Genomic DNA, 12,877 nt, shown 5'->3' with positions numbered 1-12,877 from the left:
CGTTTTCTCACGACCGAGATTACCACTGAGTGGCGTGTCGTGAGCCTCATAGAGGATGTAATATTTCAAATCCTCATCATGAGGAACCATAATTCGTGGTGTATCCGTTGAATCGATGCTATAATATAGCAACCCGTTATTCAACGAATATCGGTGCAATCGTGCACACAATCTTGATGACAATTTCTTGTCCGAGTTTCCAAAATCCTTGCTCCCTATAGGCCGTAGCAAAGCTACACACATCCCATCACCCGCATACGCGGTGCGGATCAAATCCGTCACAGTTGTAACATGAGCAAGCTCATTGTCTGGTCTGCGTGACAACGCGTCAGCAAAGCATTCTGCTTTCCCGGCTTATACATCACCTCGAAGTTATATTCCGCAAAGAAGGATAGCCATGTAGCCATCCTCTGCTAGAGGTGTAGCGACTGAGTTGCAGTGCGTAATGACGCATGATTCGTGTAGATCTCAAACGGCTTGAAGCCGAGCAGGTGGACTCTGAAATTGACAAGGGCATACTTCATTGCAAGTAGCTTTTTGTCATGAACTAGGAACTTTTTCTCTGCAGCTTTGAGCTGTCGAGATTCGAACGCGATCACCCGATCTCGTCCCTCAGCGTCTGTTTGCAGCAGTGCACAGCCGCTGTCAAAGTTCGAAGCGTCACAGACGACAATAAAAGGACGATCGGGGTCTGGCAACGCCCGTATTGGTGCATGTAGGAGGTTACTCTGTCAAAAGCCTCCTGATGGTCGGTCTCCCAACACCATTCCACATCCTTATTAAGGAGAGTAGACAATGGCCGTGTTATTTCCGCATAATTTGCGCTATACTTGGACAAGGAGTTGGGAGGCCAAGCCTCTTTCGCAAGTCCTTGTGGTGCTTTGGAATCGGCCAGTTCACGATGGCCTTGACCGTAGCGAGAATCGCTCGAAGGCCACGCTTCCCAACGCAGCAACCTAAAAAGGGACTTTTTCCGCGCCGAAGATGCACTTATCGGCATCAGCGTACGGCTTATTCGTGCGCATGCAGTTGAGCACCGCTCTAAAATGGACGATGTGGTTTCTTCATCTGTTCCCCTGTGCCTCGCACAACTGTGGACGAAGATGGCTTCGATGGATGTCTGTTCATATGCCTGATGAGGCCTATACAATTGCGTCACAAGACGATTAAATGTTGCCAGTGTATTTGACAGCCCTTAAAACATCACCAGTCAATCCCAGGGCACCCGCTTGGAGCACTCACCGCAATCAGTGGAATCTCACTCGCTCTCATGAGCAATTGATAAAAACCATCGATCAAGTCGATGCGCTGTACTTTGTACAGCTAACCATATTGTTTTGGAGAGTATCCTTTCTAGGAATCGGCGTTTGTGCCGGAACGGTGGCAGCGTTGAGCTTATTATAAGCGTGAACAATACGCCACTTGAAGTTCGGCTTCCGGACACAAAACGTGGGTGTCAAATGGGAGGACTTGCTTTCACGCACCATTCCTGCCTTGTGCTTCGCACGGAAAAAGGCGTCAATGACGTCACGTTGCTCTTTGGGCAGGGTCCATTGGCGTGTTACTCAGTAGTTGGTTCCTGAAACCAGGTCAAGTCATGACGCATATCTCGGTCCAGAGGTAGGACCGACGGTGGGTCTTCGGAGACGACGTCTTGGATAATACGGATCCGAAGGATCTTTCAGGATCGACCCTCAACTTCGTGCGTTCAGCAATCTCTTAGTGTCTTCCGGGACAGCTTCAACCAGAAGCGACGACGAGTGAATTTCCTCATTCGGTCTTACAATGACCACCTCGGCTAAATTGCCTGCCTTCAAGGTACCGCTAAACTCTTCAAGGGACATCTCGTCCGGCTCAAGAAGAGCATTTACCGCGGGAATAGCCTCGACGGTGACGTCGTCGTCTTTATATCCGTTATACCGTTGACAAGGGTATTTAGCTGTGCGCTATCGTCTACGGTAGACTAACCCTGGGTCAGGGTCGACGCCCTGCGTCTTGCAAATATCATACAGCTTCACCGAATCCTATCTATAGAGGTTTGACGTCCCATCGAGACCAGTGGGAACACGCACTCGGAGTCCCCACTCTCTGCTCCATTGGAGCCTTGATTATATTAACAACATCCGACGATCGGCTGCTATTTTCTTAGTCTTCGTCCCGTGGATAATGTGCCACTCTACCCGCATCAGAAGAGCCTTGTCCAGGATGCCTCGGACCTCGTCCGATTATGGCACTCTTGGCATGCAGCAACTGCTTCGAAACGTGAGCATTGTTCCACGCGCATCACAAGGGTCTCGTTCTCGATGCATCGGCTCTTGGCCGACCATAACACTCTTGGCATGCAGCGACTGCTCCAATACTCGAGCAGCGCTCAGTAGGCTACATGCCACTCCACGTTTATCCCGCGAGCCACGCTCGGGACTCTTGTCCAACTCTTGTCCGATACCTTCGGTGTTCGACAACTCGGATACTCCGAAATCTCAAACATTGACCGTCCCGGTCCAGTGCTCGCGCCAATAGCGCTTCTGCTTCCTAGCAGAGGTGGGTTCATGACTCACCAAAGCTCCGCCAGGAGAATTGTGCGTAGCGCCCAAGGTCTTTGACCTCCAATCGATCCATGGCTCATGGTGTTCCAACCGTGCAATACCAAGGGTAAGGTCATACATCGCATCCAAGTCTAAGACTAGGCAGCGTTCCACGCTATCAAAGTCAAGGAAATTGACACCGAGGTCCACAGAGACCTTAGGCACAGTGACACAAGTCCTCGTCGCTAAGCGAACAGTGACGATGTCACTCAACCGCGCTTCCAGCCCCTCAGCATACAGTCAACTTCCTTCGATCGTGGAGCGTCGAGCATAATCGCCCGATGCACCAGAATCGATATGGATTTTCATGGCTTATTAAAGCCCTTCACGGTCGCTTTTACGACCAGCAAGCCCAGCTTGCACATATGTTCTGTGTTCAGGGGTACGCAGCTCTTCTTAGCTGGGCCCTGCTGCCCTATACCTCTTTGAGCTGCCCGACAGGGCAAAAAGGAGTAGGTGGACTTTGTTTAAGAGTTGCGTACTATCATTGCCGAGATGGCAGCCGATCCTCTCACCGAGGCGGTCATAATGACCGTCTTTATGGAGGGCCTCCGCACTGGTGTGGTCAGAATGGAAGTTTTCTGTGTGCATCCGTCTATTTTTGAAGAAGTGGTGAATGTGGTATGCCGAAATCAACTTAAAGTCGGCACGACTTTGTTAGAATGTACACCCTCGGAGTTCGTCGAGCGGGCCTGAATCAATGGATCTCAGCTATGCTGAGAAAGAGGAGGGAGAGCTTCGAGCTGCGGGCAGCGTTTTAACAAAGTGTTTTGTCTAAAAAGACACCCATTACCTTCGGACTCGTTGTCCCCTGCGCAAGGCGCGTCAAGGTTCATCGAATCGACGTCCCGCTTCTCATCAGTCTGGTTTGTCGCGGGAAAACGACAAACCTAGTAGGCGCGGGGCGTCCTACTGTGATATAACGAGCTTCAGCTCTGTCCAGAAAGGGGAACGCCGCTTCAACCAAAGTACCGCACGTTAGTGCCCATTCTCGAGCTCGGCCCCCTGGCTTGGAAATAGCTAGCGCCACGCGTTTTGGAGTATGGCGGATGCCATAGCCGTCTCGGCCTCTCAACTAGCGACGGAGATTCTCTTCATCCTTATCCTCGAAGGTCTTAGCGCTCATCATGAGCGACCTGGGCTAGGAGGAGCCATCCGTCGTCGACGCCGACATCTTCTTCTCTAGGTGCTCTAGGAGAGCGTTTTCATAGTTCGTTAACGCTTCAAGGCGCGCTATAATCGCTTCGGGTCCTTGCGAAGCAAGGTGTTGCATGCCCAGGGGCAAATAGGAGATTTTCTCCATCCTCATAGAGGGCCAGTCGTAACAATTCAGGCGCAGATTGACTACGAGTGCTATCAAGTGCAGTGGGGCTGCCGTAGCTCTTTGCTTAGAGACAGATTACTTTAGATCACCGACCTTCGTTCTATACAGAACCAGTACGAGTGTAGTGGATCGCAATCCGCTATCTCCAAGAGTACCCAAAACCCTAACCAAGGTAAACACTGTCACATGTTGCTTCAAGCGCTTGCAGAGGTACTACGGCGTGTTAGAACTATCGAGACGCATCATGTTGACACGACGACGGCAAATGCATTCAGACTTTTATCACGCTGTCAGCAGCTGACTTCTTTACGGATGGTGAGAAGGCTGGCATCATCTAGACGTTCGGCTATTCCTTCCTCACCAACCCCTGGGATGGCGTCAGCAGGACGCGAGGGTGAATCAGCCCGTTCACGTCGAACGGCGTGTAGCTGGTAGACGACTCACACCACCTTGTGTACCCACCCCTGTATACTAGGGTACTTGTACATCCGAGCACTGCAGATCGAACAAATAAATACATGTCCAGTTTTGAACGGAAGAGTCGTACAAAGGCGTGGATTACACAAGTCGGTGTGATCACACAATAATGTGGCTAAACCGCTATATCCAAATCCTTGGTTTCCTAATTAAATAGTAAGACCTAATTATTATGCATAACTACTAGCAATTTCGCCTCTTGTTAGATGTAAGCAATAGTGAACTGTGTATTTATATCATAATGCAGCTAGAAAAACCTTCAAGTTGTTTTTAGACATCTAGCATCGACCTCTGGCCTTTGCCTTTTTAATACTTCAAAAAGAGACCTTTGACACTGCGTTTTGTAATTGATTGATTGCCCCTGCGTTCATTTTGTTCTTTCTTGTACCACAAGTTTTGTGTAACTGTGGTGAACTTTGAATTTCGAAGTACTCTATAAAAATGTTTTGAAATCACGGAAACGATTCAAGTTTAATAAGTTATTCACCAGATTTTGTATAAACGCAACCTTTTCACTCATAATATCAGGAACCTGTAAACATTTCACCTATTCGAGCTCCAAGTCGCCTTCTTCGTGCAGTAAGATGGCTGCAACCATCTTAAGTTTTTTCTCTGTCTGTTTATACAAGCCTGTTATAAAGACATTATAATATTCAGACCAATAGTCGTTCAAACCCGGTTGTGTGCGCGGAGACTGCGCGTGAGCTCGTAGTCGGTAGATACGAACTGCGCGTGCGAAGCAGCATGGCGCTCCTGCAACCCGCGCATTATTTCCTGCATGATGGCTTCGATATGTCCGAAGGTTTCTACCACGTCAAGCAACACATAAGCTCCAAATTAAAATCCACACTATTAGTTACTGACCCTCGACAAGAGCCTCCACTTGTTCCTCCTGGTCGCGTTTGCGCTTCCTTAGTGTCTCTAGATGTCCAAAGCACTTAGCCACGTAAGGCGTCAGTTGCTCGATATCATTGCTCAATGACTGTGAGTGATCAACACTCTCACAATCCCTTGTTGTGGGATTATGCGTGGACGCGATATCCTCTTCTTTCTCTTCTCCTTCAGTTGCCACGTTGTCCCCGCTCGACAGCAGTCCTACCTCGTTCTCCTGTGTTTCATATGCTTAGGTCACAACTCTGAGCTTCTTCGCGTATCGATTCAGTTAGTAATTACGCAGATTCGTGGCATTTCCTGTTGCCTTGCCTTCGTCATGTTTTTCTAGGTTGGCAAAACGTAATGAAGCACCGATATGCAAAAAAAATTGTGACCTTCACTCATACTTCAACTTGTCAGATATCGAGGAAACATGATTATATTATTGCTAATTTGCGTCGCCCTTGTCGCCAAGCCCGTCGCTAATCTTGTGATCCATGTTCCTATTCTCCGAGTCCTCCGCTTCTTTAATCATTCCTAAGAAATTTGCGTCGACCGTGCGCAACAGCTCCTCCATCTTATCGTCTTTGTAGTTTCCGCCACGATCATCAGTCGATCCTTCTGTCATCAAGGCCATCTTTCGTCGCAGCTCCTTTTCTTTGGCCTCCAAATTTTTCTCTCTTTTCGCTTCGCGCTCAAACATACCGTTCATAGCAGCTTTTTCATTAAGTTGTGATACAGCAAGGCCATCAGACAGCTCCAATAGTGTGATCATACCGTTGCAGTCCCCCACAGCAACAAGCTTACCCCCATATCCAGCGTAACCCTGCACAGTGATGGATGATAGCGCTACATCTCCAACCTTGTGCGAGTACGCCACCTCATTTTGTCGATAGAAAAAGTCCCAGATGTCCACTACGCCATCCATTCGAGTAACAAAGAAGACTCCCGCTCGTGTAGGCGACCAGCAGCCTGCAGTAACATACGAGTCGTGATATATCGTGCTCATGATGGGAGTCTTGAGATCCTCGCACCATAAGCGAGCAGTCCAATCACCGATGGTGAGAAAGAATTTGTTGTGCGTCGGATTGCGCTGGATGGCACTTACAGGTCCGTGATGTTTTCCTGCTCCAGTGTCATAAAGTGTGATGCCATTGTTCTGCTTAACGTTTCTCATGTTTACACTAACAACGGCACCTTGCTCTGTCCCCACAAGGTATTTAGTAGGACCAGCTTCCGTGTTGTACTCCAAAGACGATCCACCGAATGCCACACCATCCTTATCGGTCAAAAGCAACTTTTGTGTCGGCTGAGCGAGATGACGAATGTCCCACCAAAGCATCCAGCCATCAGTTGAAACAGAGCAGCACTGGTTTCCCGTCTTGCTGGAAACCCAAAAGATGTCGTAGACGGGGTCGTGATGTGAGTGCTCGATAGTCGACGATTCTGCAGGAGTCGAGCCAGACTTGCGGAGATCGAAAAAAGAAACAATTCCATTGTACAAGCCACCAACTAATTGGTCAACGGATTTGGGGTTGTACCTCATACACACCAACGGGGAGGCTGGTTTCAGAGTGGTCTCAGGTATGTTTGGATTTAAAACATCCCAAATATAAGAATTGGCTGGAAGCCGTGCCGATGCAAACTTGGGATCCTGAAAATTTAGGATGCAGTAACACGCTGCCATTTTTTGCGGACTTTCGGGATGCCAGTCAATCTGCGAAATTGTGCGCTTGACCGGCTCAGGATCGCGAAAGACTGCAAGACCCTTGGCACTAGGCTGTTCGGTCGTGGCTGCCTCGCCCATGTCTGCAAAGTAGTCCTCATAAATATTAATGGTGTTGTTCTGCTTGAGTGCGCGTTCCACTATCGGTCCAAGAGCCTTAACTGCTTGCTTGTAATCGTCATCCTTCTCCGCTTTTTTTCGAAATCGCTGCACGTCGCTCTGTTCTGCCGGATCTACATCCTTTGGCCATCCACCCTCCACGTGGCGCATACTGCTGTGCTTAGTCACTAGTCTCTCTGTATTGACCTCGTGCTCCGACATGTGTGGCATCGTGTCGAGCCTAGTCACCATCGGTCTTCGCCTCACGTACTCATTCTCCAAGGAATCAGTGTCCGGGATACATTCAAGCACCTGGGCATCAACATCGCGAAAGTCGCAATAGCGTCCAAAGCTTTCGCGCTTTTTTGTGTACAAGTAAGCGAGTTCCATGTTGATTTCTTGGCGTCAAATGAAAAGTGAAGCAAAGATCGCGTCTTTTCACTTCCAACTGTAGCCACAAACTCAGCACAATCGGATTAACTGGTACAGCGCAATTAGACTTTAGACTAAATAAAGCTATAGAAAACTAGCATAACCCATGTAAGTTTTCAATTGCTCGTGCTTTTCGTTTAACGCACTCCACGACATAACAGAAGGAGAACTAAATCTTTAAAGCAAGTCTTACACAACCATGATATTCGCGACACTGTATCACTACTAGCAGATTGTGGCGCCTATGCGTTTTTCTTCATCTCCTCGCGACGCTCTATATACGCTCGCAACTCTTCCACCTCTGCCAAGTCTCGATAGTATTTATTTTGCATATAGCTGCCCAAACCAGCGCCGATGCCCATAAAGAACACGTGCTCCCACGGATCTAGTACGGAGAAAGAAGAATAGACATACAGAACCAGCAATTACCTTTATCAGACACAAATTAGGTATGGAAAGAAGTTTGACGTACGGCGCATATATGGAACCTTTTGCAGTACGTTACTGCCGAGTTTGGTGGAAAGGCCAAAGAGGGTGCCGACCGTAATGCCTGCGAGACCCATCCTATTTCTGCAAATTGCCTATATTTAAGCTGGTGCGTGGACGCGTGTGGGCTGAAGGTACCTAACGCTTAGAGCAACATTTACAACGGCTGGTTGCGACTTTGTAAATTCAAAACCTGTGCCAAAGAGCGTCTCGGCATGAGCGACATGGAGAGCAGCAAGAAGCGCAGCAGCAGCAACTATGAAGATCGCGTAAAGCACATTTCAGTTATTGCCAAGCCACTTGCCTCCAAAAAGCAAACTAAGCGTGCTTACAAGGTCGTTAAACGGGCCACGAAAGTCAAGAGCATCAAGCGTGGTGTGAAGGAGGTAGTCAAAGGCATCCGAAAGGGTGTGAAAGGCTTGTGCATCATTGCTGGCGATATTTCGCCCGTAGACGTGATTTCACACATACCCGTGCTTTGTGAAGAAAATGATATTCCATACATTTTCACCCCTTCTAAGGTGCGTCCCCGCATTGATCATCTCAGTATCGAAATGCTAGTGCTAATTTTTCATTGCAATTGAATGTCTTGCAGGTAGACCTTGGTGCGTCGGCACTGTCCAAAAGGCCCACAAGCTGCATTTTGATCACGCCTGACAAGGCAGGATTTAACGCGAAGGAGGTCTACGACGAATTACTCAAAGACGTGAAGCAGGTGCAGCCAACTTACTAGTATCCAAACTGCTGTTTCTACGCTTCCGCGTCAAAACCCATACTTTAAATCTTGTTTACATATGCCACTATTTTATGATCTTGCATGCTTACTGAAGTGATTTCACATTGAGCAGTTGATTGCAAAACGATGAATTAATTAGCAGTTTTGGAATCGTTAATCGGGAATTTTGGCTTATGCATTTTGGTCTGAGCTGCGTAACATTCTAACAAACACTGAACGACTCAATCAAAACAATTTTCGAAACGCTGTGTTACTTAGTTCGTGAAATGGAACTCAAACCTTGCAAAGTGCTCATCATAGGTAAGCTTAACAATCTGCTAGAATAAGTCGCGAAAGAGGTCGCTAGCAATGTCCTCCCAGCTTGTTAGGTTCGCTGCCTGAGGAAAATAATAAAAGAGACTCTTAACTGCTCGGCTAGGATGCAAAAGCACAAGTTGTAAAAAGCGTTCCCGCAAGCGACGTCGACGCAATGGGCTAGCCGCCGTATCCCGATGAATGTAATTTTGCCAGTACTCAGATGCCAGTGTTTCTTTCCACAGTTCACGATCGCAGTGCTGTAAGCGAAGTACATGACCAATTTAGCAATCAACATCGTACAAGCAGTAACAAAAGTGTTACACACCAAAGCAGCAAAGAATACAGCAACCAAATCGAACAGCGGATCACCAGTTTTAGCGTCTGCGAAATCTATCACAGTTGTCGGAGTCCAGTTGATCAATCCAATGTATCGTTCCTTGCGCTTTGCTTCGATAGATGTTGGTCCAACAGAGGTGGGGTCGCTTACTTCGTCCTCATCGGAGCTGTTGCTACTACTACTGCTCGATTCCCAGATCTCTTCAATATTTGGACGATCGTTGCTTCCATCATCTTCAATACGAGCAAGAGTGGTCACAGGTATTTTTCCCTTCAAGATTGCAAGACGAGGTCCTAAAGGAACACCCAAATCCTTTAGATGAGCCTCACTTAAAAGGCCTAAGGATTCAAGTGTCAACTCCTCCTGCTCTACAAGTAGCGGGATATATTTTTGGCACCCCACAGAGGTCAGGAAAGATGACAAACTCGAAAAACGGTCACATGCGTCATTTTCTATAGTTGACATGGCGATATCGGATTGTGCATCATCAAGCACGTCTCCAAGGATGTTTTCGTCAGTCAAGTCACCGTGAAGTAACACAGGTTTCACATCTGACGGCCGTATAGGAAGCAGCTCCGAAACGATAGCATCCTTATTTGCAGCAGGAAGAAACTTTTCGAGTAAATTTAGCAAGTGAGCAGGAAGACCAGTTTCTGTCAAGTGGACTACAAAGCAGCACCATAAGCAAATTTGTTACCTCGTTACGTTTATGATAACACACTTACACGAAACGGAACGCTTCCGTTGACGAAGCAAATAATGGATATACCAGCCCCACTCAGCCTTACTGTGGCCATACAATCCTATGAAGCTGGAATTTATAGGTACGGCGTGAAGCTTTGGCAATAGTTTTCGACCGATCCAACTCGCCAAAGTTGTCCAGGATGAACGCGTGGCACCTCCCTTCTTCGCAATCGACTTAAGGCTGACACTGCTGCTCTTGTACTCGATGACAACGTACGGCCATCGCCACACAGGTCCTTCCTCATCGCCATGTTCAACTTCGTCCAAATAGAAAAGATGTCCAGAGTGATACAGGCGGGGAATCGCTGTTCGGAGCGAGTCTTGCTCATCATTTGAGCTCGTCAAAACTTCTATCATTTCATAGACAGCCCTCTCAATCCGAAAGCACTCTTCCATAGCGTAACGCAAGGACATTGTGCTCTTGAGTTCATGAGGTTGCAAAGAATTCTGCTTGCGACGCTTGCATGAAGCTTGAATATCACTTTCAGCAAAATCAAAATTTGGAGTCATGTATGTCTCAAAATCGAATTCCCCCCAATTTTCATTGTACTGGCTAAAAAACTTGACAAGCAAGCGGTTTCCAATTGCAAATGTCGGATTTACGCGGGACGTAAGGCTCTTCATTTTTGAGTATTTCATTTTCGTCGCAGAATTTGTTGAGTCATTGGTCCTACTTGGTTGACCCAGTGCCTTATAGCGCTTCAAAATCCTTTTTAAATAAGGTTTCCAAAATTCAAGAATGTGAAACGACCGCTGATACATGTCCTCGTCCATGTACCCGCGCGCTCGATAAATCTGAGCGATACGAAATAGGTCAAATATTTCCGGTCGGGTTGCCCGCAACTTGTGCTGAAGCATCATTAATCGTTCGTCTTGTCCATGGAAAAGACGGTCCTTGATGAACATCATAATATTGTGAGAATCCACGAAATTCTGGGTAACTGCAATCGAAAAATCTAAATTCAACACAAGATGCCACCATCCGTTAGGGACATATATGGTTTCGCCCTCCTCTTGAATGATCTCAAGCGGCTTTTCCGCCGGAGTAAGTGTGGGGTATATGTGCAAAAACCACATAAGGGACGGCATGTCCAGCGCACTTTCACGGTACTCGCCGTTTTTGCTAACGAACACACCCGGTGGAGGAGACTCTGGCGGATAAATTGCCCATCTTTTACGTCCTTTAATCAGCGAATTCCACGCAGACGTTCTAGCAGGATCCTGGTGCCACGAAGCACCGGTGCGTTGAGGTCCGATGACGATCCATCGAAAGTCTGGTCTTTTAGACATAGCCGTACGCTTTAAAATTTTGTGCTTTCTCGATTTCTTACCCCCTGCCTCCAGCTTCACACCTTTTACCGTCTCCGCCATACCAGCATCTAATTTTTCATTCTTTGGACTGGAAATGACACTCAAAAAGTCCTCCTTAAATACCTTTAAATCTTCAATATTGTAGTCTTCCAGCATTGTTGGCATCTTTTCACCGAAACGAGCATCAAAAATATATAATGGTGTCTCGTCATTCTGCTTGCTAGCATAGTTGAAATAGTCCGCAAAAGTCATTTCTATTTTTGAACTGCCTGACGTGATGTCCAAATTGTGCGTGATGCGATGTTTGATGTCATCTGAAAACCTTTGAGCCATCTTTTGAGTCGTCCACTATCTCACGCAAGCTAGTCAATATTCTTATGTTGGCAAGATTCAATTTCGCCTTTCTACCTCTGTCGATGCCTTCCACTTGCCGATAGCATTTCGAATGATAAATGGCATTCTTGAATATTGCCTAGTATCAAATAATAAATGGAGTAAGTTATTGACTTGAACAGTACCAGTAAAGTCCTTCCACAAACTCATAAAAGTCTTTGAACGTCAGGTCCTGAATGTCAATCTTCTGCAGCTTGCGAATTGTCGGATCTTGCAGCTCGCTGGGGATCAAAAATGTGTCACCTAGCTCCATGTGGCAACGGCACCAGCGGCGATACAAGAAGTCTGAGCTGAATCCCTTGATGACCACAGGACGGAATACCTTTTCGAGCTGCTCCAGCGGCCGCGGGTCTTTCGGGTAGAAGGTTGTGAGTTTCCAGTTGTGGTGATACGAAAAATCGCCGTTGTGAAGACGCAGACACTGGCCCATCCAGAGCGGATCCTCCTGGCAGAACACATAGAATACTGAAGTGGAGCTGGATTTAAATGCCGATGGGCGCACTGATGGAAAGAATGGACGAACCAGAATTTACTTCTGATAGCTGTAGTAAATCATTGGGCTCAAAAAACAGTGTAAAATATACGATGAGCTCATCCGATAGGTTTGCGAAGGGGCTAGTGGCGAGTGCCTGATGAGTGAACATCTAGCTTTTGCTACAAATTTTACAATTGAGACTTTCATATAATTGTGACAAAAATAAGAGCTGCACAAAATCGAAAACACAATTACTTCACAATATTGATTTTCCCGTACTCGCGACGCTCAAATTTACTGAGCTAGCTAGTACCATGGTGAATTATTACAACGGAATTGCCATTTATGTTGCAGCAAAGTCCGCGTTAACAAGATTAAGTTCGTACATCTTTAATTATGGTGATCGATTGCTGGTTACTCAATTCACAATTCAAAAATAAAAAGTTGAAATCTAGGAAAAAGTGGCATGAAGCAAAATTACCATCGAATATTTTAAATCAAATAATTGTTATTAGAAAATATTTAATTTATAATAAATCCATATTATTTATCATTAGATAACATCACATTTTACACGTATAC

At 46.7% G+C, this 12,877-nt stretch overlaps 5 protein-coding genes across 5 annotated transcripts; 1 reads left to right on the top strand and 4 right to left on the bottom strand.

Moving 5' to 3' along the window:
• Positions 1-4,933: 4,933 nt before the first annotated feature.
• Positions 4,934-5,598, bottom strand: PHALS_00841 (uncharacterized protein; the record flags this gene model as incomplete). The annotated part of the gene is made up of 4 exons (XM_024730585.1): positions 4,934-5,002; positions 5,062-5,192; positions 5,251-5,494; positions 5,560-5,598. 4 exons carry the CDS (start codon positions 5,596-5,598, stop codon positions 4,934-4,936), a joined length of 483 nt encoding a protein of 160 aa, XP_024580847.1.
• A 109-nt stretch (positions 5,599-5,707) lies between these two features.
• On the bottom strand, positions 5,708-7,474 carry PHALS_00840 (dynein-like protein; the record flags this gene model as incomplete). The annotated part of the gene is made up of 1 exon (XM_024730584.1): positions 5,708-7,474. The coding sequence occupies one exon, from the start codon at positions 7,472-7,474 to the stop codon at positions 5,708-5,710; it is 1,767 nt and encodes a 588-aa protein (XP_024580846.1).
• A 284-nt stretch (positions 7,475-7,758) lies between these two features.
• PHALS_00839 (uncharacterized protein) lies at positions 7,759-8,079 on the bottom strand (the record flags this gene model as incomplete). The annotated part of the gene is made up of 2 exons (XM_024730583.1): positions 7,759-7,901; positions 7,989-8,079. 2 exons carry the CDS (start codon positions 8,077-8,079, stop codon positions 7,759-7,761), a joined length of 234 nt encoding a protein of 77 aa, XP_024580845.1.
• Positions 8,080-8,217: 138 nt separating this feature from the next.
• PHALS_00838 (nhp2p) lies at positions 8,218-8,735 on the top strand (the record flags this gene model as incomplete). Its single annotated transcript, XM_024730582.1, has 2 exons — positions 8,218-8,523; positions 8,598-8,735. 2 exons carry the CDS (start codon positions 8,218-8,220, stop codon positions 8,733-8,735), a joined length of 444 nt encoding a protein of 147 aa, XP_024580844.1.
• A 205-nt stretch (positions 8,736-8,940) lies between these two features.
• PHALS_00837 (transcription factor jumonji) lies at positions 8,941-12,464 on the bottom strand (the record flags this gene model as incomplete). Its single annotated transcript, XM_024730579.1, has 8 exons — positions 8,941-8,950; positions 9,018-9,052; positions 9,146-9,292; positions 9,361-10,037; positions 10,098-11,775; positions 11,836-11,899; positions 11,967-12,285; positions 12,344-12,464. 8 exons carry the CDS (start codon positions 12,462-12,464, stop codon positions 8,941-8,943), a joined length of 3,051 nt encoding a protein of 1,016 aa, XP_024580843.1.
• Between the last annotated feature and the right edge of the window lie 413 nt (positions 12,465-12,877).

This window comes from Plasmopara halstedii, assembly GCF_900000015.1.
Source record: "Plasmopara halstedii genome assembly, contig: Scaffold_1211, whole genome shotgun sequence".
Taxonomy (NCBI): domain Eukaryota; phylum Oomycota; class Peronosporomycetes; order Peronosporales; family Peronosporaceae; genus Plasmopara; species Plasmopara halstedii.
Note: the sequence above shows the minus strand (reverse complement) of the source record. Positions and strands in the feature narration are given on the sequence as shown.